The 27,461-nt window shown below is 39.7% G+C and overlaps 1 protein-coding gene across 6 annotated transcripts; it reads right to left on the bottom strand.

Moving 5' to 3' along the window:
• Positions 1-1,398: 1,398 nt before the first annotated feature.
• On the bottom strand, positions 1,399-27,460 carry ZNF485 (zinc finger protein 485). 6 transcript variants are annotated; one of them, XM_041743813.1, is made up of 8 exons: positions 27,378-27,455; positions 20,286-20,365; positions 16,431-16,736; positions 13,987-14,258; positions 13,330-13,416; positions 10,887-11,013; positions 10,430-10,525; positions 1,399-2,909 (listed from the first exon to the last, which is right to left on the bottom strand). In XM_041743813.1, exons 3-8 carry the CDS (start codon positions 16,450-16,452, stop codon positions 1,828-1,830), a joined length of 1,686 nt encoding a protein of 561 aa, XP_041599747.1. In that variant the 5' UTR covers positions 16,453-16,736; positions 20,286-20,365; positions 27,378-27,455; the 3' UTR covers positions 1,399-1,827. The 6 variants fall into 6 exon arrangements, with proteins under 6 accessions (XP_041599747.1, XP_041599748.1, XP_041599750.1 ...); XM_041743814.1 differs by lacking the exon at positions 20,286-20,365 and having other exon boundaries at positions 27,378-27,460; XM_041743816.1 differs by lacking the exon at positions 13,987-14,258.
• Between the last annotated feature and the right edge of the window lies 1 nt (position 27,461).

Below are 27,461 nucleotides of genomic sequence, written 5' to 3'. Positions count from 1 at the left end.
TGTTATCAAACTGCTCCATGCAGGGAGCCCAAAGGTGGCACTAAACTGTTGAGCCACCAGGCTGTGCCTTTTTTTCTGACAATTGTATATTCAGATATTATATTGTATATTCATATTCAAACCATTTATCCACTGGGATATTTATATTATTCTTTTATTAAAAGATTTATTGGGATCCCTGGGTGGCGCAGCGGTTTGGCGCCTGCCTTTGGCCCAGGGCGCGATCCTGGAGACCCAGGATCGAATCCCACATCAGGCTCCCGGTGCATGGAGCCTGCTTCTCCTTCTGCCTTTGTCTCTGCCTCTCTCTCTCTCTCTCTCTGTGACTATCATAATTAAATTTTAAAAAAAAGATTTATTTATTTTAGAGAGAGTAAGTGCATAGGGGGAAGGCAAAGAGGGAGAGGAGAGAGAATCTAAAGCAAACTCCCCACTGAGTATGAAGTGTCAGATCACAACCTGACCCACCAAGGTGCCCCTCAGGTTTTTTTTTTAATTTTTTTTAAATTTTTTTAAATTTATTTATGATAGTCATACAGAAAGAGAGAGAGAGGCAGAGACACAGGCAGAGGGAGGAGCAGGCTCCATGCACCGGGAGCCCGACGTGGGATTCGATCCCGGGTCTCCAGGATCGCGCCCTGGGCCAAAGGCAGGCGCCAAACCGCTGCGCCACCCAGGGATCCCGCCCCTCAGGTTTTTATATTATTCTTATGTATGTTTATGAACTCTTCAGATATTCTTTTTTTAAAGATTTTATTTATTTATTCCTGAGAGAGAGAAAGAGAGAGAGAGAAAGAAAGAGGCAGAGACACAGGCAGAGGGAGAAGAGGCTCCATGCAGGGAGCCCGACATGGGACTCGATCCCGGGTCTCCAGGATCAGGCCCTGGGCTGAAGGTGGCACTAAACTGTGGAGCCACCAAGGCTGCCCCACTCTTCAGATATTCTAAGTATTATTTGCTATATATGATGGTGAATACTAATTCTATCCAAGTCTCGTTCTTTGTATTTTAACACTGTGAAGACTCTGGTCCTACAAAGGTTTTTAGTTTTTATGTGTTTTTTGTTTTGCTTTGTTTTTTATTTTTATGGCTTCTGATTTTTTTTTTAAGATTTTATTTATTTATTCATGAGAGACACAGGGAGAGACGCAGAGGAAGAAGCAGGCTCCCTCTGGGGAGCCTGATGTGGGACTGGATCCCAGGACCCCAGGATCACAACCTGAGCCAAGCGCACTCAATCACTGAGCCACCCACATGCCCCTGAATTTTCTTATTCATTAAGACAACTATGTTAAATTATAGAAGATTCATTAATATATATGTTTAAATATTTCAAAAAACAAAGCCAAAGTCAAAATTTCATCATACCAATAAAAACATTCTTCTCAAAGATAACAGCTTTTGGACTTTATTTTACCAGATGTTTTTTAATACACAGGATATATATGAACAAATAAAAATAGCCTTATTTTTTTAAATATAAATTATTCTACAATATGTATAAATCTACAATATGTAGATTTTCTGCAACTTGGTTTTTTAACTTGAACAAGGTATCATGAGGATATTTCTATGGCTCTATAAGAAGCTCTACCTCATTCTTTTTACTTCCTATATCATGTTCTATAGTAACTATTTCCAAATTGATAGACATTTAGGTTCTTCAAATATTTCACTAGTACAAACCATACTACAGTGAACATCCTCACAAGTGGGAAGTTCTCCAGGATACAGGTACACAGACTATTTTTCTTAAATGTGTGATTTGTTGAATGTCTCTTCTTTGAGTATCAAAAAGAATAAACTACTTCTGCATGATTTACCACACTAATTACATTTGATGGCTTTTTCTTTGTTATGCATTTTCTTATGTTGTTTAAGGGCTGAACTCTGGGGAAAAGCCTTCCCACATACATTACATTCATAAGGTTTTTCTCCAGTATGGATCCTCTGATGTTCAACAAGGCCAGAGCTATGCCTGAAAGATTTCCCACATTTCTTACAGCGATAGGGCTTTTCTCCAGTATGAATTCTCTGATGTCCGATAAGGGTTGAGCTCTTTGTAAAGACTTTCCCACAATCATTACATTGATAGGGCTTATTTCCACTATGAGTTTTCTGATGTCCAGCAAAGGATGAGCTATACCTGAAAGATTTTCCACATTTACTGCAGTGATAGGGTTTCTCCCCTGTATGCATTCTTTGATGACTAACAAGAGTTGAGCTCTTCCTAAAGGTTTTTCCACATTCATTACACTGATATGGTTTCTCACCAGTATGGATTTTTAGATGTTCCAACACAGTTGAGTTATCCCTAAAAGCTTTCCCACATTCATTACACTTAAAAGGCTTTGCTCCACTATGTATTCTCTCATGACGAGTAAGGGCTACATTCTGAGTGAAGGCTTTCCCACAGTCATTACATTTGTAAGGTTTCTGACCAGTATGAATTCTCTGATGACGTAAAAGGATAGAGTTCTTTCCAAAAGCTTTTCCACATTCATTACATTTATGAGGTTTCTCTTTAGAATGAATTTTCTGATGATTAACAAATGTTGAGTGCTTCTTAAGGAATTTCCCACATTCAATACATCTATAAGGTTGCTTGCCTGTGTGAATTTTATGATGATTTAAAAGAGATGAGCTGCTCATAAAGGCTATTCCACATTCATTACATTTATGGGGTTTCTCACCAGTATGATTTCTCTGGTGGCTAATAAAAGAGGAATTATATTTGAAGACTTTCCCACATTCCTCACATTTATAATGTATCTTCTCTGTGGAACTTCTGCCCTCCCAGTCCAGGCCTCTTTCCATCATGACACTTTTTGTTTGCTCTCCCAGACCAGATCCTTCAGAAGTACATTGCTTTATGGTGGACATCTTTGTTTGAAACCAGTACTCCTGAACTAAAAAAAAAAAAAAAAAAAAATTAATTCAAACATTTTCTATGTTGAAATACTAAAAGTGAGAGGTGCACAGGATAAAAATAAGTTTCTATTCTACACAACTAAGGATTGTGTAAAATTAATTCACCCCACTTTGATTCTTGCTAAGAAAAGATAGCAACACTAAAGATAAAAATAAGTAAGAGTCTAAAGAAATAGAAGGAATTATATAATAAACACTGTATTTAAAGAATGCAAGGAGCATCTAAGAAGTTGGCAAGTTAGGCAGGTAACACAGAAAACACACATCCCCCAAAATAAATGAGAATATGAAAATAAACACATATCTAGAGAGAAAACCACGTATCCCAAAGCAAGTCATGATTGCTAGTGCAGATTCTTACAGGGTGGTACATTTGAGAACATTTTAACATATTCAAAAATTTATGATTAGCTTTTTCTGAGAATTATTTTTTTAAATTTTATTTATTTGAGAAAGAGAAAGAGTACAAGGAGAGGGAGCATCAGGCAGAGGGAGAGGGAGAAGCAGGCTCCCCGCAGAGCAGGGACCCTGACGTGAGGCTGGATTCCAGCACCCTGGGATCATGACCTGAGCCAAAGGCAGATGCCTAACTAACTGAGCCACCTAGATGCCCCTCTCTGAGAATTTAACAGAGAACCAATATTTAATGTCTCAGAGAAAAAACAGACAAAATATTTAAGGAACCAAAACAGTTCTCAGGCCAAAAGATTTTACTGTAATCTACATTTTTTAAACATATCTTAAAAAGAACATACCAATCAAATGGCAATTTTTTTTTACAAAGTACACACATGAGACCCAAGAGAAAATATGATAGGTAAGATGATTCTGACAAGTAGATTCTGAAAAACTAATGGAGCCAAATCTGTGATAAAACAAACATTCCCCAATTCTTTTACTGAATGAATTTTTTCTTATATATACATATATTTATATCTTTTATTATTTATATTTATTAGCCTGGGGAGAGATTCCATATATCAGATACTAGAGCTAAGACTTATTTTTTTAGAACAATTCAAGTGAAGCTGGGTGAGAAACAGCCCAGATCTTTCAAATGGCCATTGATGGGATATACATTTAGTGCATAACGGTTAAAATAGAGAAAATTTCAAGATACTGATTGTTAAGGTAGGTGCTAGGCAGTGGTTGAGCATCTGCCTAGCCATATGAAGAGAAATGCAGGCATATGGACACTTGTACTATGACAAAGGTAGCTTACAGAGCAATAAGGAAAAGAAGACGACATTAGCACTTGTAAGATGTGGGGGGTGGTTAAACATGAACCCTACCTCTTGCCATACACAAAAATCAACTTTAAGAGGATGATAAATCTAATAATAGGGGTGCCTGGGTGGCTCAGTCAGTTGAGCACCTACCTGCCTTCAGCTCAGGTCATGATCCCAGGGTCCTGGGATCAAACTCCATGTCAAGCTCCCTGTTCAGCAGGACAGTCTGTTTCTCCCTCTCCCTACCTTGCTCATGCTCTCTCTCACTTGCTCTCACTCTCAAATAAATAAAATATTTTTTTCAAAAATCTAAAAGTAAAAAACAAACAATAAAATGTCTAGAAGTTAACACAAAAGAATGTTTTTAGGAACTTGAGGAAAGGATTTATTAAAAAGGATACAAAAAGCACTGACAAGAAAGGGAAAAAGATTAACTAGCAATCATTAAAATTAAGAATTTCTATTCATCAAAAGACCACTAATAGTGAAAAGCAAAGCACAGAAAGAAGGGTGAGACTGCATATATAACCAACAAAGTGTTCTCTGAACAGATATTTCATGAAAGATGATATATAATGTTCAATAAACATTTTTAAATGTCCTCAACCTCATTAGATATAAGGGATAAGTATATTAAAACCACAATGAGATATACAACACACCCAAAGAATGCCTAGCTCCAAAGACTGGCATTACTAAACATTGCTAAATATGGAAAAATGAGTAGTCTCACACACTGATGGTAGAAATATAAATGGCACAAACTTTTGAAAAACCATTTGGCATTATGTACTAATATGTGCTTTTCCCATAAAATAAAAATTCTATTCCTGGGTATATGCCCAAAAGAAATGTATCCACACAGGGGCACCTGAGTGGCTCAGTGGTTGAGCATCTGCCTTTCACTCAGGGCGTGATCCCCATCTGGGGATTTTCAGTTCACACTCCAAACCTACTGAATAAAAAACCCTGAGGGAAGGGCCTTCTAATTGTACTTAAGTATGCATTCTGATGCATGCTAAAGTTTTAAGAATCATTGATCCACAGCAAAGACAATGAATTACAGTGGTCAAATAAACTTTAGTGTTAGATTGAGGGAGGGAGGGGAGGATGGCTAATCACAGGGAAGGATCAACATGTGATTTAGTAGTATTGCCAGTGTTCTCTTCCTTGACCTGAGTGCTGGCTACATAGTATTCAATTTAAAAATACGAATTAAAGGATGCCTGGGTGGCTCAGTGGTTGTGTCTGCCTTCGGCCCAGGGCGTGATCCTGGAGTCTTGGGATCGAGTCCCACATTGGGCTCCCTGCATGGAGCCTGCTTCTCTCTCTGCCTATGTCTCTGCCTCTGCCTCTCTCTCTCTCTGTGTCTCTCATGAATAAATAAAGTCTTTTAAAAAAATACTAATTCAGACTGTGTATATATGTGTATATATCAATTTTTATCAATTTTTCTATATATGTATTAAATTTTTTAAAGGCTTTAAGAAAGAAAAAGGAAGGCTAGCTTATGAGTCTCTTAATACTTTGATCAGAGAAATCAAAACACAAATTGTAAAATATCTAATAGTCATGAAAAACATATTAGAACTTATTGTAATGAGACTAGGGCGCTACACACAACTGATGAATTATTGAACACTATACCAGAAATTAAGTATGTACTATGTATGTTGGCTAACTGAATTTTAAAAATTAAAAGAATTTTTTCTTAATTTTAAGAAAGATGATAGTTGAAAAAAGAAACTCTTGAATACAACCAAAACACTGCGCAAAAGTTTAAAGCTTTGAATATTTATATTTTATGACCAATAATGAAAATCAGTGAACTAAGTAAATAATTAAGAAGATTAGAAAAAGTAAATAAACCTAAGAAAACAAAAGAAAAAAGAAATTAAAGATTAAAAAACAGAACATAACACATAAATACATCTAAGAACTTTTTTAAAAAGCAAAAGAGTTAATAAATTTTAAAAAGATAAATAAATAATGTAAGAAATCAGCAGAAAGTAATTATAAATATAGAGGATATTACAAAAAGAATCATAGGGGTGCCTGCTGGCTCAGTTGGAATAACACACAAATCTTGATCTCCGGTTCATGAGTTTGAACCTTGCACGGCGTGTAGAGGTTATTTTAAAAAATAAATTAAGTAAACTTTTTAAAAATACATAAAAATCAAAAAGAATCATAAAGGCGATTTTGTTCAAAACTATACAGATAAATTTGAGAAATGGAATTACTGGTTATTTTTAGGAAATGGTAAATTATCAAAAACATTTATAATGGTTTTGAGCGGGAGCAAAAATCTATTTGGACAAGTTACTATGAAAGAGAGAATATTACCAAATAACTATTCCCCAGTGCCTCTCCCCTGCTCCCTGACATTAAAAATAAACAAGTAAAAACAAAACAAGTGCCAAACTTTCAGGGAACCAGCTATCATGTGAATTAAACCATACCAGAGGATAAAAATAGGAAAGGTCTAAAAAATAATTTTAAGAGGTATTACAAAACTGAAATCAAAACCTAATGAAAATGGCCCTACAAAAAAGAAAAATTTAAGTAAATTTTTATAAGTATCAGTACAAAAATTTACACAAACGATTAGCAAACAGAATCATCTACTGGCATATTAAAAAAATAATGTAATGATGTCATAACCAAGAGGGTTCTATTAAGAATGCAAAGTCATTAAGATAATTGAGGATAAAATTTACCATCCTAACAGATCAAAAGGGAAAAGAAAGATATCTCCATACAGGCTGGAAAAGCATTTGATAAAATCCAATACCCATGGTTACTTTTTAAAAAATAATTTCTTAATGAAATAAGTGAATTAAATACTTTCTTTACATAATAACATTTATGTATCCCAGCTAAAAGGGAGAATCCTACATACAATGCCATTAAAGACACAAAAAGACAATCATATCCATCATTATCATTACTGTTGATAACCCAAAAAAAGTCAATATAAAAGAAACTTTAGGGACACCTTGGTGGCTCAGTGGTTGAGCATCTGCCTTTGCCTTAGGTCATGATCCTAGGGTCCCAAGGATTGAGTCCTGCATCGGGCTCCATTTAGAAAGCCTGTTTCTCCCTCTGCCTATGTCTCTGTCTCTCTCTGTGTCTCTCATGAATAAATAAATTCTTTAAAAAATAAAACAAGGGGATCCCTGGGTGGCTCGGCAGTTTGGCGTCTGCCTTTGGCCTGGGGCGCGATCCTGGGGTCCCGGGATCAAGTCCCGCGTCGGGCTCCCGGCATGGGCCTGCTTCTCCCTCCTCCTGTGTCTCTGCCTCTCTCTCTCTCTGTGTGTCTATCATAAATAAAAAAATAAATCTTTAAAAATAAATAAATAAGTAAAATAAATAAAAAATAAAACAAACTTTAAAAAAATACATGAAGTATACTCCTGATTAAAAAAAAATCCAAATTGGGGATCCCTGGGTGGCGCAGCGGTTTGGCGCCTGCCTTTGGCCCAAGGCGCGATCCTGGAGACCTGGGATCGAGTCCCACGTCAGGCTCCCGGTGTATGGAGCCTGCTTCTCCCTCTGCCTGTGTCTCTGCCTCTCTCTCTCTCTCTGTATGACTATCATAAATAATAATAATAAAAAAAAAATTTTTTTAAAAAGCCAAATTAAAACTACAATAAAATAAAAGTTTTTAACTATCAGATTGGCAATTATCAAAAAGTATAAGACATTGTTGACAACGTATGATCGGACTGGCATTCATACATTGTCAATAGAAGTATAAATGTATGGATACTGGTATTATCCACTATTTTCAAAAATATATTTACCCTTTCACCTAAAATTATTTTTCTAGAATTTATCCTATAGATATACTGGTACTTCAGAGAATTGATATGTGTATCAATAATCATTGCATCATTATTCATAGTTATTGTGTCCATTAATAGGGAACTAATTACATAAGTTACAGTACATCCATAAAATGGAACATTATATAGCCATTAAAAAGTAAAACAGCACACACACAAAAAAAAGTAAAACAGTGCTCTAAATGATGTAGGTATTTGAAATGATTTCCAAGATAAGACAAGAGCAAGATTTAGAATAATGTACTACCATGTACTTAAAAAAAAAAAAAAAAGGAATACATGTATATTCTTGCAAAGCATACATTATATCTGGAAATTTCCACAATAAATTTACACAAAGATGCCTCTAGGAAGAGGAACTGGTATGTGAAGAAGGGTACATACCATTTGAACCATCTGAATTTTGTACCATATGCACTTCTAAAAACTAATTGGATTTTTGAATATGCAAAAAAGGAGTGGGAAGTGTAAAACATGGAATGATTGTAAATCTAAGATTTATTAGTCTTCCAAATGGATGGAAGAAATGTCAAAGGAAACATTGTTAGCTTTTACTATGTCTAAATTCTAAACACCTTCTATCAAAAAATACCAAAATTAAAACAGAAAGAACAAAAAACAAGAATGAGTTACTACTGTTACTCTATAAAGAATCTACAGGGATCCCTGGGTGGCGCAGCGGTTTGGCGCCTGCCTTTGGCCCAGGGCGTGATCCTGGAGACCTGGGATCGAATCCCACGTCGGGCTCCCTGCATGGAGCCTGCTTCTCCCTCTGCCTGTATCTCTGCCTCTCTCTCTCTCTCTCTCTCTCTCTCTCTGTGTGACTATCATGAATAAATAAATAAAATCTTTAAAAAAAAAAAAAAAAAGAATCTACATAGGGGCACCTGGTGGTTCAGTGGGTTAAGCGTCTGCCTTCGGCTCAGGTCATGATCTCAGGGTCCTGGGATCAGCCAGGAATCAGGCTCCCTGCTCCGGAGGGAGTCTGCTTGTCCCTCTCCCTCTGCCCTTCCCTTCTGCCCTTCTGCTTGTCCCTCTCCTTCTACCCTTCCCTGCTCATGCTCTCTCTCGCTCCCTCTCTCTCTCTCTCTCAAATGAATAAATAGAATCTTAAAAAAAAAAAAAGAATCTACACAAAAATTTAGGGGGGAAAAGTTAAACATAGTAAGAACAAAAAGAATTACTGAAAAGTATTAAAAGCAAAATAAAACCAAAAACCTAGTTTAAACAAATTATGTATTATTGGTATCTTCCATGAAATACAGTTATAAAAGTTTCTCTGAGGATGATATAAGCAAAATAACAGTTTTTTAAGAAAGGAATACTGGTAGGATAAATCTTTTAGGTGAGAAAAACACCCATGTTTAAAGATTTTGAAATAAACTATGACACAAAGAAAGAGACATACAGAAAATTCATGCAAAAGTATATATAGAAAAAAAATGAGAGCCAAGTGCAAAGAATTACAGAGAAGAGAAATTTAAAAAGACCACAAGAAAAGGGAAGTAAATGCTTCCTCTTCAGTTTGTTAGCCAAAAATAGTAATTATCTGATAGTCAGGAAACTATGCTTACCCTTGGAATCTGCCACTGTTACAATATGATTAGAGATAATGGATATTAAAGCTAGAAAGGGATATGAGTCATTTATTTTTTTAAATATTTTATTTATTAAAAAAAAAATTCATTTATTTATTCATGTGAGACCCAGAGAGAGAGGCAGAAACATACACAGAGGGAGAAGTGGGCTCCATGCAGGGAGCCTGATGCAGGACTTGATCCTAAGACTCCAGGATCACACCCTGAGCCGAAGGCAGATAGATGCTCAACCACTGAGCCACCCAGACATCCCTATGTAGTCATCTATTAAGCTAACGAGGAGAGAATTTGAAAGGAATCGAGAATGGATAGAAATAAAGTATATGGCCTGACAAGTGCCTGAAAACAGGAAGGGGCAAAAGCACACAAGGAGACTGAGGATTTTCAGAGTGAGATGTCATGGGCCTAAGGCCCTCAAGAAGGGAGCAGGGGATCCCTGGGTGGCACAGCGGTTTGGCGCCTGCTTTTGGCCCAGGGCGCGATCCTCGAGACCCGGGATCGAATTCCACGTCAGGCTCCCGGTGCATGGAGTCTGCTTCTCCCTCTGCCTGTGTCTCTGCCTCTCTCTCTCTCTCTCTCTCATAAATAAATAAAAAATTTTTAAAAAATAAAAAAAAAAAGAAGGGAGCAGCTCTCCATAGGAATGAAGAGAAAAACTGTAAGTCATTTGACAAAACAATGACATTAAAAAGAGGAAACTGGTATCAAGTGCCCCAGCCCTGCTTGCCCAGACATGGGCCCTCTAAGATGAGCCTTCTGACCAAGAATCCCTCAACATTCACTGTGCTCGGCTGCTGCTTGAAATGGTTCCCACCTCACTCACCTGAATAATTATCTGATGGTATCTGTTGTACTTCCATCCATGGCTCTGCCCCTTGCTCCAACTGGGTGATTAGTTTGGGTTTGTAAGAGAGAAATCCTATTGTAGATAAAGAAAAAGAAATGTGATTGTGCTGGTGAACACAAGAGTTATTCCAAACCTCAGAGAGATCTCCATGTCAGGAAGGCCTAGAGAGTGGTATCAGGATGTCCAAATCATGTAGTTAGAGATATATACAGGGAAAATTTAGAGAACTGGGCTAGACTGCACACAAAGCAGCCATCCTAAACTCTGTAAGGCTCTGACTTTCTGAGGGACAGAATGAGCAGTAACTCCAGCCTCTAAGCCTACACTAAAAACAAACAAAATCTCCCATTTACAATTTTCAAATACCCCATATATCCTGTGAAAACCCACAGTTGCCCAGGAAATCAATCTTGAGTTAAAAAGACATCCTTACCCACAGACAGCAGATTCCCATAGTTTTCCAGCATCACATCTTTGTACAGGGCCCGCTGAGTGGCATCCAAGTATTTCCATTCAAACTGGGTAAAGGCCACAGCCACATCCCCAAATGTCAGTGATCCCTGCAAAATCAAATCCAATTCTGCTCATCCGGGAACTGTTTACACCCTTGACCCTGAAGTAAGGAACCAAGAAGTCCTCACTGGAAAAGGAAAGCAACATATTCAAGGCCAGCTTCTGATATTTCAGATTGTTTATGCAGAGGGAAGTGGAACACAATTAATGAAAGGCTCAAGGAATAAAATATACAACATGCTAAGAAAGCAGACTTGCCACACAGGAACAAAACATTAAAAGAAGCTAGAAAATGAAGCTAGGAATAAGGGGAGGTCATGGCCCCTCATTTCAACCACACTGCCCTCCTTATGCTCTTCCAACACACCAATCATGCTCCCTCCTCTGGGCCTGGCATTTGCTCATCTCTCACTTTGTAGGTCTTTGCATAAATGTTACCTCATCAGAAAGTTCTTTTTTCTCTTCTCCCATTCTCTACCACTCTCTATCTCATGACCCACTTCACTTTCTTTTTTCTTTTTTTTAGGATTGTATTTATTTATTCATGAGAGACAGAGAGACACAGAGACACAGGCAGAGGGAGAAGCAGGCTCCATGCAGGGAGCCCAATCTGGAACTCGATCCCAGATCCCAGGATCATGACCTGAGCCAGAGGTAGACGCTCAACCGCTAAGCCACCTAGGAGTCCCCCACTTCACTTTCTTCACAGGATTTCTCACTACCTGGCAGAATCAGATCTATTGTCAGTATTATCTATAATACGAGCTCCAAGAGGTTAGGGACCACCAGTGTCATTGCTGTCTCACCAGCCTAAAATTATGCCTGGCGCATTTTGGAAGTGTTCAAGGATCTGTCATTCAACAAATAAAATGAAACTCCAAGACATGCAAAGTAACATTAGCTTTATCCTAGAATTTACTGGGAAACAATACATATTTGTCAATTGCCTTTCATAGCAATAGCAACTTAATATGTACCAGGCACAGTGCTAAGCCCCATTATATATAACATTTATCTGAACTTTCACCAGGACTATCCATAAAGTAAACCTATTTTATAGCTAAAGAGACTCAGGCTCAGAGTTCAAAAACTTGTTCAGAGTCACTGAGCTGCTTGACTACAGCATGAAAAGAAGCTATAAAAAATGGTAATGAGACTAGAGCAATTTGGAAGACATGGCTATGACATATCAAAAGGAAGAAAATGGATAAAACTAAAAAATACATACACAGAAGTGTTTCAAATGAAATAATTTGTGTGATAGGAATATGGGTAATCTTTAATTTTTTAAACTGTTACTCTTAATTTTTATAATACTCAAATACATATTACTCCTGTTAACTTCTCAAAATCCTTCAAAACCCAGTTTTCTGCAGGATAAAGGCGAACTCTAGCTTGGCATTCTAAACTCTGAATGTTTCCCAATTTCCTGGGCCCAGTTTGTTGTTTCAGATGTAATAGCTTCACTCATGCTGTAGCCTTCACCTAGTCACCCCATCCTCTGCAATTATGCAAGCTTCATCTAATCCTTGGGAAGAACTAAGAGGATTATTACCACCACTACTACCACCCTCCCCTCACCCTGAACATCAAGAGCACTATTACCACTGCGCCGTGTGTTATCACTCAGACACTAGGGCCTCTCCTTATATGATAAATGAGCCTGTTTCTCATCTTCTTTGAGTTGGCGACCCCTTTGAGGCGAGCGCTATACTTTACCTACAAAGTATTCTTCAGTTTCTAGCACTCTATAAATCATGGGTAGCAAAAGTCTATTCAGTGAACAACTGTAATGGGTAGAGAGGACTTGGGGCACCTGGGTGGTTTAAGCTGGTTAAGCGTCTGCCTTTGGCTCAGGTCATGGTTCCAGGACCCTGGGATTGAGCCCCATATAGGACTCCCTGCTCAGTGGGTACCGGGAGCCTGCATCTCCCTCTTCTCCACACTTGTGCGATTTCAGTCACTATCTCTGTTTCTTTCTCTCAAATAAATAAAATCTTTAAAAACAAAAAATGTGGGGACACCTGGCCTTTGGCTCAGGTCCTGATGTCCGGGTCCTGGGTATGCCTGTGTCTCCCTCTGCCTATGTCTGCCTCTCTCTGTGTCTCTCATGAATAAATAAATAAAAGCCTTAAAAAACAAAAATAAAAACCAAAAAAAAAAAGGGGGGGGGCAAAGAGGACACGAAGGGACAACAGTGGGGAGAGATGTCCTTTCTCTGTAAAGCTGCATAATCCAGGACTGGCTTAGGCAACTTAACTTGGTCCAAACACAGGGCAGAGTATCTTCCAGGCAAGAAGTATAAACCCAACTTCACTTTGAAACGGTGGCAATTTCTCGGGGAAAGTTGAAATCAAACTTGCCTGGATCTGGGCTCTTGGTAGTCTTGGGGCCATCTGTCTCCTGAACTGTTCTCCCAGGCAAGGGCAAAGAATCCTGAATAAGCCAATCTGGGAAAGAAGAAAGGAAACATGAGGAAGTCCCTCCACGTCCTAAACTAGCTACCACTTGCTCTCTGCAGGCTGGACAAGCGCAGTCCTCCACCCTCCCTGCTCCGCACGAAGGAGGGCGGACACGAAGGTGGCTCAGGTCAGGGCCGGGGGTCTGCAGTCTGGCCCCGCGGGAAGCTCCAGGCCAAGCTCTGTCCGCCAGTCAGTCTGGCACCTCGCCAACACAGGTGGAAAGTCTCGTCAGTGACTCCATCTCCGGGCCTCCGTGGAGGCCTTTAAACTTTGTCAGGCGCCAGATTCGGGCGGTCACCCGCTAGGGCACGGCTCCTCGGGTGGGGCCCCAGCCACATCTGCCCGTCCCCTCCTGAACCTCCTACGCCGCTCCTTCCTCGGCCGGACCCCTGGGGAGCACAGGGGCGCGCCAGGTCTCAGCGCCCCAGCTCGGGGGCGGCAACCTCAGAACCGAGCTGGGCGGGCTGCGCGGCGAGGCTGCGCGCGCCGCAGAACTGCGACCACCCAAGGTACTGGCCGCCGAGACCCACGAGCTCGCAGGAGCCTCGCTTTACTCACACGGAGGCCAGCAGGGCCGGAAACGGAAGCGGCTGCCGGCGCCTCTGGGAAATGTAGTCTGCGGTGCTGGCCAGGCGGTCTCAGGGCCTGGGGTCTCCATCCTACGCTTATCACTCGTGGCGGGGGCGGGGGGGAGCTTTGAAAAGTAATTGGGCCGCGGTCACAGCTCCAGAGATTCTGGATTAATGCTCTGGGTGTAGTCCTGGCATCGGGATTTTTTTTGAAGCTCCCAGGTGATGCTAGTGTGCAGCCAAGATTGGCGGCATCCAACGCTAGAAACATGCAAATCTGTGAGATATGGTTTATGTTTCTTTGGGGCAGCTGTTTATGATTGATTTGTTCGCTTGTTTCCAAGTTATCTCATTTTTATTTTAAGCAAAGAAAATGCATATTAGAAAAGCAGAGCACCCAGGATGCCTAGGTGGCTGTCGGGTTAAGTGTGTGCCTTCCACTCAGGTCCTGATCCCAAGGCCCTGGCATGGAGCACGCATCTGGTTCCTTGTTCAGTGGGGAGCCTGCTTTGCCGTCTCCCTCTGCCTGCCATTCCCCCCTGCTTGTGCTGTCAAATAAATAAATAAAATCGTTAAAAAAAAAAAAATAGAGCACCCAAAACACTATAGATTTTGTTTGTTGACATAGAAGATGCAATAAGATTAAATCCATTTTTGAAAAATGTGAAAATATCTCGAAAAAAATTCCTACTTATAAGCTCCAGGAATTGGACAACTAAGGAAGGAAAATGTATCTCTTTTGTTCAATTAGGACTTTTTATTTAAAAGACTATCCCTCAGAAGGGGACACTTATTCACCAGATTAACAGTGATTAACCAGTGCCCTTCTAAATGCCACTGACTATTCTAGATGGTAAGGCTAGAGCACTTGACAAGGACTCCCTCCTTAACCAAACTTAGGCCAGGATCCTCTGAATCCTCTTCTAGAAGGCCTTGTCTTTTCTTTAGTGAGCCCAATTTTAGCAAAGAATCCTACTAAGCCAGTTCAAGAATTCCCCAACCCTTGGAATCCAATCAAGCTCTTCTTTCCCCACCCTTGATATTACACTCTCCCTCCCCCCACCTTGATATCTAACCAATTTCTTCATAGTCATTTTCCATTTACTCCCTCACCCTGTCAGCTGGCTATAAATACCCACTTGTCCCTGTTGTATTGGGAGTTAAATCCAAGTTCTCTTCCATATTGCAGTGCAATAAAGTATTGAATAAAGTCTTCTTTGCAAGTTTCAAAAGGTGTCATATTATTTCTCTTTAAGGCAGTGAACAAAACAAATAATGTCCCTCCCCTCAAAGATCTTACATTCAAATGGACATCTGAAAAAGAGAGATTCAACAAAATCAGGATAAAAAGGAGAGAAAAGGATTCTTATTTAATATAGAGCTTTAAAAATGTCCACAATAGGGACGCCTGGGTGGCTCAGCAATTGAGCGTCCACCTTCAGCCCAGGGCGTGGAGTCCCTGGATCAAGTCCCACATCAGGCTCTCTGCAGGGAGCCTGCTTCTCCCTCTGCCTGTGTCTCTGCTGCTGCTGTGTGTGTGTGTGTCATGAATAAATAAATAAAATCTTTAAAAAAAAAATATCCACAATAGCCAAACTGTGGTAGGAGCCAAGATCTCCTTTGATAGATGAATGGATATAGAAGATGTGGTATACACACACACACACACACACACACACACACACACACACACTGAAATATTACTCAGCTATCAGAAAGGATGAATACCTACTATTTACTATTTACATCAACCAGGATGGAACTGGGGGGTATTATTTTGAGTGAATAAGTCAACTGGAGAAAGACAATTATCATATGGTTTCACTCATATGTGGACTATAAGAAATAGTGAAAGGGACCATAAGGGAAGGTGGGGAACTGAGGAGGGAAAAATTAGAGAAGAAAACAAATCATGAGAGACTCCTGACTCTGAGAAACAAACAAAGGGTTACAGAAGTGGAGGTGGATGGAAGGATAGGGTAACTGGGTGATGGGCATTAAGAAGAGCACATGATGTGATGAGCACTGGGTATTATACTATATGTTGGCAAATTAAATTTAAATTAAAAAAATAGAGCTGTAAGGACCAGCCCCTTTGATAAGAGATCATTTGTGCAGAAGTCAGAAGGAAGTGAAGTAACAAGGAGTATATCTGTGGGAAGTTAGTTTCTGGCAGGTAAAATACCAGATACAAAGCAACTACAGAGTGTGCTTCATTTATTTGAGGAACAGCAAAAGGTCAATGTAGTTAAAACACTAAAGACAGGTAAAGGCTAGATCATGTTTGTGATGACTAATTTTACATGTCAACTTGATTGGGCTAAGGGATGCCCAGACAACTGGTAAAACATTAATTCTGGGTATGCCTGTGAGAATGTTTCCAGAAAAGAAAGATTAGCATTTGAATCAATAGACTGAGTAAAGAAGATCTACCTTTACCAACATGGGCAGACATAATCCAATCCACTGAAAGCTCAGTTGAACAAAAAAGTGGAGGGAGTATGAATTCTCTTTCTTCTTGAGCTGAGACATCCAATTTCTCTTGTCCTCAGACATCTAAGCTTCTGGTTCATAGGTCTTCAGACTTTAGGACTTCCTCCAGCATATCACTCCTCCCTTCTCAGGCTTTCAGCCATTGGCTCCCATGGCTCTTGGGCCTTCACATGTAGAACTGAATTATACTGCCAGCCTTACCAGTTCTCCAACTTGCAGATGGCAGATCATGGGACTTCTCAGCCTCTATAACCAAATGAGCCAACTAATTAATTAATTAATTACACATATCCTATCATTGTTTCTCTGGAAGACCTAATACAATATTGGTCCATTTAGTACAAGGAAGAACATTGGCTCTTACTTTGAATAAGACAAGAAGCCATCAGAATGTGGGGAATTGGAATCCTCATGCATTGTTGGTAGGCTCATAAAATGGTGTGGTCACTTTGGAAAACAGTTTGGTAGCTCCTCAAAACTTTAAACATGGAGCTACTATATCACTCAGTGATACCATTCCCAGATGCCTATCAAAGAGAAATGAAAATATACATCTACACAAAAACTTGTACACAAGTGTTCATAGCAGTGTTATTCATAAGAGCCAAAAGTGGGAAAGGCACAAATATCCATCAACTGTCCATTTTATCCACTGCACTACAGCAAGGGTCTACTGCAATGGATAAAAAAAGTATAGTATATCCAAATAGTGGAATATCTGGCAATAAAAGGAATGATGTGTTGATATATGCTACATAACTGATAAGCTCTGAAGCAATACTAAGTAAAAAAAAAAAGAGCTATAAAATACAATATAATTCCATTTATACGAAATGTCCAAAAAAAGACACTTCACAGAAACAGAACATGTATTAAACATATTAAAATATATCCTGCCAGTAAATGGAGGGAGGAAGGAATGTGGAGTGACTGTTAATAAGTATGAAGTGATGGCAGATGATAAAATGTTTAAGACAGAAATTACATTCGTTTCCTAGGGCTATCATAACAAAGTAACACAAACGTAAGAAATAGAAGTTAATTTTCTCCATCTGGAGGCTAGAAGTTCATTATCAAGAGAGGCTGGTTCCTTCTGAGACTTTGGGTAGAATCCTTCCTTGACTCTCCCTAGCTTCCTTTGGTTGCTGTCAATCCAATTTCTTGGCTTGAATTCTCCTGTGTATCTGTCTTCATATGGTATTTCCTCTTGGAACAGCTAGATTTATTGGATTAGAACCCACCCTAATGACCTCATCTTAACTTGATTATATCTACAATCCCATTTCCAAAAAAGGTTACATTCTGGAGTTACTGGGCATCAGGGTCTCAAGTATGAAGGGGGAGGGGGAGGACACAATTCAACCCACAACATTTAGTTTTGTGTTTTATGTTTTGTTTCTTAATGTTTTACCTTTAATACTCTCTAATTTATTCTTAATAAAGTTCACATCTTATAAAAGAAAGGATCTAAATTTGTCTCAAATGATTGGATAATCTTTCCAGCACCATTCATTGAAAGGTCTATTCTTTCTTCCAGTAAATGAAATGCCATCGTTATCTTATGCCACACTATACTGTCTCTCGAACAAAAGTTTGAGAGATTTCTTAACCCGTGCTGCTTTTCAGAAGCACAGGGCTCAGCACACAATGTTACATTGTACGTCTAGTTTTAGGTGTACAATAGAGTGATTCAACAAGTCTATACATTATGCTATGCTCACAAGTGTAGCTACCATCTTTTACCATACAACTATTATAATACCACTGACTATATTCTGTGTTGTATTCTGTGTTGTACCTTTTATCCTCATGACTTATTGACAAAACATTGTTGACCTAAAAAAAATTAGTTTCTAAAACAGCCTGTGTAGTATAATCCCATGTAGTATCTCACATAGTAATATGATAATGCCAGAAACATGCTCAGCAAGGGTCTACTACAAGATATGACTCAATCTTATGCCAAGTCCCATGCTAAACTTTCTACTTGAATTATCTCATTTAATACTTAAAGCAACTACAATTACTATTCTCACTAGCAAAAAGTTTTTGTTACAGAAATTTCAAAATATGCACAACATAGAATAATATAAATAGTCTCCATGCATCCATAACCCAGGTTCACAAACATCAAGAGCATGCCTGTTTTATCTATCAATCACCCTTCCTCTCTTACTGACCTATTTAATCTACAAATAATCAGGTATATATCTTACCTATGGGCACCTTATTTTTTTACATTATACCATTGTCACACTTAAAAAAATAATTCGAGACTGATATGCAAATTGACAATGGCAAGATCACATAAAAATGGCCTGTAGAAAAAAAAAAAAAAAAAAATGGCCTGTAGGAACTATCCCAGGAAACCAACCCACAATCTACAATAACTAGTCCAGAAGTCAACCTGCTTGCAGACTGACTTGTAAGAAATCAGAACGTCATCTCTAGCAATTAGCCCAGGCAGCCAAATATACTCCAATCATACAGGATGCCCTCTTCTATGTAGCTATCCCTTTTCCCCTTGCCAACAGCCTGCAATCGGGGCATACCTGAAGCCTTCCCTTTTTTCCACTTTAAAACTTTACCACTCCACTGCCCTTTGAGTCTCTGCCAAAATGCAAGTGAATGAGTAAGTGCAGGAATAATGCTTAGGTGCATCTGGTAATGTGTATAATATAACTTTGAGTTTTCATAGCCCTGGGGCTGTCTACCTGCCCCCCCCCCCCCCCCCCCCCCCCCCCCCCCCCCCCCCCCCCCCCCCCCCCCCCCCCGCCAGCAGGCAGCACCAAGAGCTCTTCATTATTGCCCAGGACTAACTTCCTTCCTCTCCCCTCACTACTTGCCTGGGGGCACTCGACCAATTTTCTTCTTTTCTCTGGGCCTCAATTCCCAGTCTGAAGAGTGAAGAGGACTGGATGAGGCCCCTTATTACCCTCTTCATTTCTATGGTTATACAGCATTGGAGCACATCCTGGGGACAGTTTGGGAAACAGAGCAGGAGACATTCTTAGACTGTTCAAGGCTCTGGACAGAGAAAGTTCTGCGCTCCCCTGCTCCAACCAGAAGCCAAGCTGGCCAAGGAAAGGGCTCACATCCACAATGGAGCCCTGACCTCCCTTTTCTAGGTCCAACAGTGATTTCTCCAGCTTTCCTAGGAGTCTGCTGTGACCAGACCTGCATTTGCCACCACCCTAGATGGCCTGGCATTTCTATATTGGCTTGATCCCCCAGGAGGCTGGACTGGGAGGCAGAGTCCAAGGGGTCCCACAGAAGTTCTTTTCTTCATCTCTCTTCTGGCCTGTTTCATCTGAGATCCCTTGAAAACATGAGATGACAGACAAATGCTCTATAGTGAAAGTGCTTCCAATTCCAAGGTGCTGAATTTCAATCCTGGCTCTGCCATTTACCAATAGCAGGAGCTTGTGCAAGTCATGGCCCCCTTTCTCTCTCATCCTCTGTGCCTTCAGCTTAAGATAAGTGAGGAGTAACCCCTATTTTGCAGTGCTGTTAACAGGCAAGGATGAACATTGGGCCATGATCCCAGTGCAGAGCATCCAGGAGGAAATCAGTAAATGGAAGTTGTGTGTCTCCCAAGAGCTCTCCAGCCAAGGCACCAAGACTGAGATGCTCCCTGGCCAGTGCTACTCCAGGTCCCAAGACCCCACAGGCAGAAGATGCAGACCTCAAATGAAGACTTCTCAAGCTTCCTCCCAGTGCACCTGGCCCTGGCAACATAGAGAACATCCTGGAAACGGGGGCTTAGCAGGGCCTCGATGGCCTCGGGAGACATACCATTACTGCCCTTCTCTGGGATCAGGGTTGAATCAGCTAAGGAGAGATGCCAAAAGGGTACTGGATAGGAGTAGGACAGACTAAAATAAGACAGAAAAATAAAGCACGGTTAGATCATCCACACGGCAGATCAATTGCCGTGGAAAACAGATACAAACATTCCCATAAGCCTCAGTCCCAATATTTAGGCAAAAATTTCCTTCTGATATTGTGAGTCCCCCAAACAGTACTCCAGAAGGAATACTACTAACAAGTCTACATTCGTTAAATGTGACCACTTGGAAGCAATGAACCTATTCCCTGAAATCCAGAAACTACCCCACCCACCAAAAATAGATAATCTAAATAGTCATATTAACTATTAAAGAAACTGAAATTGTAATTTAAAATAAAAAGAAATCTCCAGGCTTACATTGTTTCACTGAAGAATTCTATCAAACATTCAAAGAGGACCTAACACAAATTTTATGTGACCTATTCCAAAAAATAAGAGGAAATATTTCCCCACCTCATTTTATGAGGCCATTATTATCCTGATAACCCAAAGCAGGGTTATCAAAACAACAAAACAAGTACAGACCAATATCTCATTAATTGAGATGTAAAATTCCTCAATAAAATATTATCAAATCAAATCCAGTAATATAAAAAAGGATTATATACCACAGTCAAGGGGAATTTATTCCACATATGCAAGATAGGTTCAGTATCTGAAAACCTAATATAATCTACCATATCAATACTAAAGAAAAAAAACATTAAGATCATTCAACTGATATAAGAAAAAGCATTTCAGGGCGCCTGGGTGGCTCAGTTGGTTAAGTGTCTGCCTTTGGCTCAGGTCATGATCCTGGAGTCCTGAGATTGAGCCCCCCATCTGTCCAGGTTCCCTGCCCAGCGGGAATTCCGCTTCTCCCTCACCCTGTCCCTCTGTCCCTCCCCCCACTCATGTGTAAGCACATTTTCTCTCTCTCAAATAAAGAAAATCTTAAAAAGAAAAGAAAAAGCAATTTCATAAAATCCAACAACTACTCATGACAATACCCAGCAAATTATGCATAGAAAGGTAATTCCTCAAACTGACAAAGATCTGGGATGCCTACACGGCTCAGGAATGCCTGGGTGGCTACACGGTTGAGCATTTGCCTTGGGGCTCGGGGCATCTGGGATCAAGGCCTGCTTCTCCCTCTGCCTAGGTCTCTGCCTCTCTCATGAATAAATAAATAAAATCTTTTTTAAAAAATTGAAAAAGGCCTAAAGTTAACACTAAACTTAAATGTTAAATAAATAAATAAACTAAAAAAAATAAATAAATAAACAAACAAACAAACTTAAATGTTATGATCAAACGCCTTCTCCCTAAGATAGTAACAAACAAGGATGTCTGCTCTCATCTTATGCATCATAGTGCTGGAAATTCTAGTTAGTGCAATAGGTCACAAAAAACAAAGGGATACAGAATGGAAATAAAGAAGGAAAATGAGCTTTAATTATAGATGACATAATTCTCTATGGGAGCAATGTCAAAAAAGCATTTAAAAAAGAAAACCCTCTGTAACCACCAAGTTTAGGAACATCACTGTGTCCAAGATCAACACACAAAAATTAATCACTTTTCTGTATACTAAAAATAAATGTGAAAACTGAAATTAAAAATTATCTTTCCTAAAAAAATGATTTTTTTAAAATTATCTTTCCTGGGGATTCCTGGGTGGGGCAGTGGTTTAGCACCCGCCTTCGGCTCAGGGCGTGGTCCTGGAGTCCTGGGATCGAGTCCCACTTGGGGCTCCCAGCATGGAGCCTGCTTCTCCCTCCTCCTGTGTCTCTGCCTCTGTCTCTCTATGTCTATCATAAATAAATAAATAAATAAATAAATAAATAAATAAATAAATAAATAAATCTTTTTTTAAATAATTATCTTTCCTAAGAAAATTAAATACTGAAGTATAAACTTAACAAAACATGTACAGAATCTGTATCCTGAAAATTATAAAATTCAGTTATGTAAGATATTGCCATTAGAACAAAGTAGGTGAAGGATACAGGGACCTCCCTGTATATTTTCCCAACTTCCTGTGAATCTATAATTATTTCAAAATAAGAAGTTTTAAAAATACATGAACTAGGCAGCCCGGTGGCTCAGCAGTCTAGCACCTGCCTTCAGCCTGGGGCATGATCCTGGAGTCCCAGGATCGAGATCCCCATTGGGTTCCCTGCATGGAGCCTACTTCTCCCTCTACCTGTGTCTCTGCCTCTCTCTTTCTCTGCGTGTCTCTCAAGAATAAATAAAATCTTTTAAAAATAATAAAAAATAAAAATAAATAAAAATACATAACTGAAAAAAATTGGGAATAATAATGTATTCTCTCACAGACAATAATGGGTGTTAAGCACATGCTGTGTATGAATATGGTCCTGTGGGAACATGCTGTGAAGGGGTACAGATTGTATTTATGTATACAGTTTGTGTGAATGAGTACAGGATCTGTTTGTAGGCAAGTTGATCACTGTCAGCAGAATGCCAGTCAGCATACATCCCAAGATCCCAGCACCATCCTGGGAGGAAATTCTCCAGGGATCATTCTCCAGGGATTCTAAACTGTGCAGAACACAATGTGATTATCTTTGTCCCCATAACAACCCCTGATGAGGGCCCTCAACTCATCCCTACCAACACTTCCTGACATTTTCTAAGTACAATGCACCACATTTCAGTGGTAATTATCTTCAACCATACAGAATGCTAGAAAGTTACTGAAATACTTTCACTCCCTTTGCCTTCCTGGGGGTTTCCTTGAAAAGGTCTGTGATTACTGGGTCCCTTTCATAAATAAAGAAAACCAAGTCCTGAAAGGGAAAATTACATGGAAACACAGGGTAATTATAAAGGGAGTCAACTCTGAAGAACTCGTGCTTTGGAATATTAAAAAAAAAAACTCTAGATTTGAATCCATTTTCCACCCTTATTATGAGACACTGAATATGCTTTTTGAAACTTTTAAAATGTAAAAGCTGTAAAATGGGGTCACACAAACCTACCCTCTCAGTAAAGTGTATGGAAAAGTTACATAAGATAAAGGTATGGTATTTGGTATATATATATATATAGGTTAATTACTTGCTTAATTTGTTAAAAGACATAGAACCAGGATTGTAGAACCTAACTGCTCTCCTAAATATTCCCTGATCCATTGATTCTGTCACCCTTGCCCTGACTCTCACTCTCTGATGTTCTCATTTACCTCTCATCCAATTTAGAGGCCACAGCTCATCACTATGGTTACCAGTCCTTTGTATATATGGACAACTCTTTTGTGTGTGTCTCACTAGTTATACTCTCCTGATAAAATACCAAACCTGGTTGAATCCAATTCCCTGCCTGTTCTGTGCTTGCACTTGTGTAGTAGATGTAGACTGAGAAAAAACTTATAGTCATGATGATTAGTCTCATTTTCAATTTATGACCACTAAGGTCAAGGGGCCCTTAATGCTGCCCAGCTATCCTACTACATTTGCTTAGTCCAACCATTTTCTTAAATGACAACTTCACAGCTTCTCCTCTCCAAGGCTCTGACAACTCCTCCCATTTCACTCACAGCTGATGACATTGCTTTCTATGAGAAAAGTACATTTGCCTACCTTTCTCTACTTTTCTCTACTGGAATCTGTAGGCTCTACTTTCCAATCTGGTATCTCCTAGGAAGATAATTTGTGTTCCACAGACAAAAGGTAAGAAAGTAACTCAGAGGAGGAGATTGTCCAAACATGGTAGGTCACCCAAATGTGTCACTGTCCTAATCCCAAGAAACCAAATGTTACCTGATACAGCAAAATGGATTTTGTAAATGTGACTAAATTAAAGATCGCAAAATAGGGAAATTATCCTGGATTATTCAGGTAGGCCTGATACTTATATGAGTCCTTAGAAGAAGAACACAAGAAGAGTCAGTGCAAGAGAAGGTAATGTGATGACAGAAGCAGAGGTTGGATGGAGTCAAGCACTTTGAAGATGGAAGTAGAGGCCATAAGCCAAGGAATAGAAGCTGTCAAATAAATGTACTTTGAAAAAGACAAGGAAATGGGCACCTGGGTGATCCCGGGGTCCTGAAATGAGTCCAGCATTGGGCTCCCTGCTGGGAGCCTGCTCATCCCTCTGCTTATGTCTCTGCCTCTCTCTGTGTCTCTCGTGAATAAATAAATAAAATATTTTAAAAAAAAAGAAAAAGACAAGGAAACAGATCCTCCTCTAAGCCTCCAGAAGGAACCAGCTATGCTGATACCTTGATGGAGCCCAATGAAACTGACTTCAGACTTCTGACCCCCAGAAATAGGAAAATAAATTTGTGTTTGCGTTTAATGCAATCCTTATCGTTTAATGCAATCCCTATCAAAATACCATGGACTTGCTTCAGAGAGTTGGAACAAATTATTTTAAGATTTGTGTGGAATCAGAAAAGACCCCGAATAGCCAGGGGAATTTTAAAAAAGAAAATCATAGCTGGGGGCATCACAATACCAGATTTCAGGTTGTACTACAAAGCTGTGGTCATCAAGACAGTGTGGTACTGGCACAAAAACAGACACATAGATCAATGGAACAGAATAGAGAATCCAGAAGTGGACCCTCAACTTTATGGTCAACTAATATTCCATAAAGGAGGAAAGACTATCCACTGGAAGAAAGACAGTCTCTTCAATAAATGGTGCTGGGAAAATTGGACATCCACATGCAGAAGAATGAAACTGGACCACTCTCTTTCACCATACACAAAGATAAACTCAAAATGGATGAGAGATCTAAATGTGAGACAAGAGTCCATCAAAATCATAGAAGAGAACACAGGCAACACCCTTTTTGAACGTGGCCACAGTAACTTCTTGCAAGATACATCCACAAAGGCAAAAGAAACAAAAGCAAAAATGAACTATTGGGACTTCATCAAGATAAGAAGCTTTTGCACAACAAAGGATACAGTCAACAAAACTAAAAGACAACCTACAGAATGGGAGAAGATATTTGCAAATGACCTATCAGATAAAGGGCTAGTATCCAAGATCTATAAAGAACTTATTAAACTCAACACCAAAGAAACAAACAATCCAATCATGAAATGGGCAAAGACATGAAGAGAAATCTCACAGAGGAAGACATAGACATGGCCAACAAGCACATGAGAAAATGCTCCGCATCACTTGCCATCAGGGAAATACAAATCAAAACCACAATGAGATACCACCTCACACCAGTGAGAATGGGGAAAATTAACAAGGCAGGAAACCACAAATGTTGGAGAGGATGTGGAGAAAAGGGAACCCTCTTGCACTGTTGGTGGGAATGTGAACTGGTGCAGCCACTCTGGAAAACGTGTGGAGGTTCCTCAAAGAGTTAAAAATAGACCTGCCCTACGACTCGGGATTTACCCCAAAGATGCAGATGCAATGAAACGCCGGGACACCTGCACCCTGATGTTTCTAGCAGCAATGTCCACAATAGCCAAACTGTGGAAGGAGCCTCGGTGTCCACCGAAAGATGAATGGATAAAGAAGATGTGGTCTATGTATACAATGGAATATTCCTCAGCCATTAGAAATGACAAATACCCACCATTTGCTTCAACGTGGATGGAACTGGAGGTTATTATGCTGAATGAAGTAAGTCTATTGGAGAAGGACAAACATTTTATGTTCTCATTCATTTGGGGAATATAAATAATAGTGAAAGAGAATATAAGGGAAGGGAGAAGAGATGTGTGGGAAATATCAGAAAGGGAGACAGAACATAAAGACTCCTAACTCTGGGAAACGAACTAGGGGTGGTGGAAGGGGAGGAGGGCAGGGGGTGGGGGTGAGTGGGTGACGGGCACTGTGGAGGGCACATGACGGGATGAGCACTGGGTGTTATTCTGTATGTTGGCAAATTGAACACCAATAAAAAATAAATTTATTATTTAAAAAAATAAATGTAAATTTGCCCTTTTAAAAAAAATAAAAATAAAAATTAATGTGGGGTAAAAATAAAAATAAAATAAATAAATTTGTGTTTGTTGTATGTCCCTAGGTTTGTGGTAATATATTACAGCAACAATTGGAAGCTAATACACAAATGAAGGGGGAAGATACAGAGAAGTCCAGGCAACATTTGACTCCCAGAATAAACCTGAAGGGAAGGTACTGGGGAGAACTGGAGTGGTGCTGCATGGAAGAATTTTGGCGCCCTCCCCTTGAAGGCTATAACAATTAAAAGCATCTCAAGAGGGCAGGGTTTGTGTCCCTGGTAAATTTATGATACACAGTAAATACTATAGAATTTTTATTTTTTATTTTTTTAAATATTTTATTTATTCATGAGAGACAGAGGCGGGGGGTGTGGGGGCAGAGACACAAGCAGGAGTTGCAGGCTCCCTGCACGGAGCCCAACGCGGGACCGACCGCGGGTCCCCAGGATCAGGCCCTGGGCTGAAGGCGGCGCCAAACCGCTGAGCCACCCGGCTGCCCATACTATAGAATTTTTAAAAGCAAACTATAGGCCCATATATGTGGCACGACCCCATGTTGTTTAAAACGTATATGTATATGCATATACACATAGCAAAGAGTTCTGAATGTTGCAGGACTGATTGCCTCATCTCCGTATCTTTGCTCCAATAACCATATACAGTAACAGCAGGATTGCAAAGCACATCCTGACCCACACACCCACACACCAGTACCCCTTAATCCTCCAACTCAGCTCTATTTTTTCCATTACACATATCACTTTATAATAAATTCCATACCATTTATAATTAATTGCTTTTTTGTCCCACTAAAGTCTAACATCCACAGTGATTTTTAAATTCCTGGAACGTGGTAGGCCCTCATGTTTGCCAAATGAATGAACTCTAGATGCTGCTGCTGAGTAGCATATATTCGTTTCAGAATATTTTTAAAAACAAAGACAAAAATTACAGGTGATATTTGCGTTCTTTTCACGCCAGTAACACTTTGGCAAAATAAAACATCCTTTAATGGGTATTCCTAAATAACCCTTACGCGTCTGTAACTAAAAAAATTTTTAAATAAGTAAGTATCTTGAACAAATTAGACTCTAACCTCAAAGAACAGCCAACAAACCCGCAGAACCCAGAGCCGAGAACGCGCCCTCGGCGTCGCGGTCGGTGTCTCCCGGACCCGCGC

The sequence above is a fragment of the Vulpes lagopus genome, chromosome 2, assembly GCF_018345385.1.
Source record: "Vulpes lagopus strain Blue_001 chromosome 2, ASM1834538v1, whole genome shotgun sequence".
Lineage (NCBI taxonomy): Eukaryota > Metazoa > Chordata > Mammalia > Carnivora > Canidae > Vulpes > Vulpes lagopus.
The sequence above is the reverse complement of the archived record's forward strand: the minus strand, read 5'-3'. Positions and strand labels throughout refer to the sequence as shown.

Coding starts and splice junctions, on each gene's coding strand:
- ZNF485 (XM_041743812.1), bottom strand. CDS start 15,179: ATGGAAGAGAACTTGGATTTAACTCCCAATACAACAGGGACAA. Junction 11,014..13,329: donor TACCAAGAGCCCAGATCCAG/GCAAGTTTGATT, acceptor TTGATTTTGCAG/GGATCACTGACATTTGGGGA. Junction 2,910..10,429: donor ACCATCAGATAATTATTCAG/GTGAGTGAGGTG, acceptor TTTTTTTTTTAG/TTCAGGAGTACTGGTTTCAA.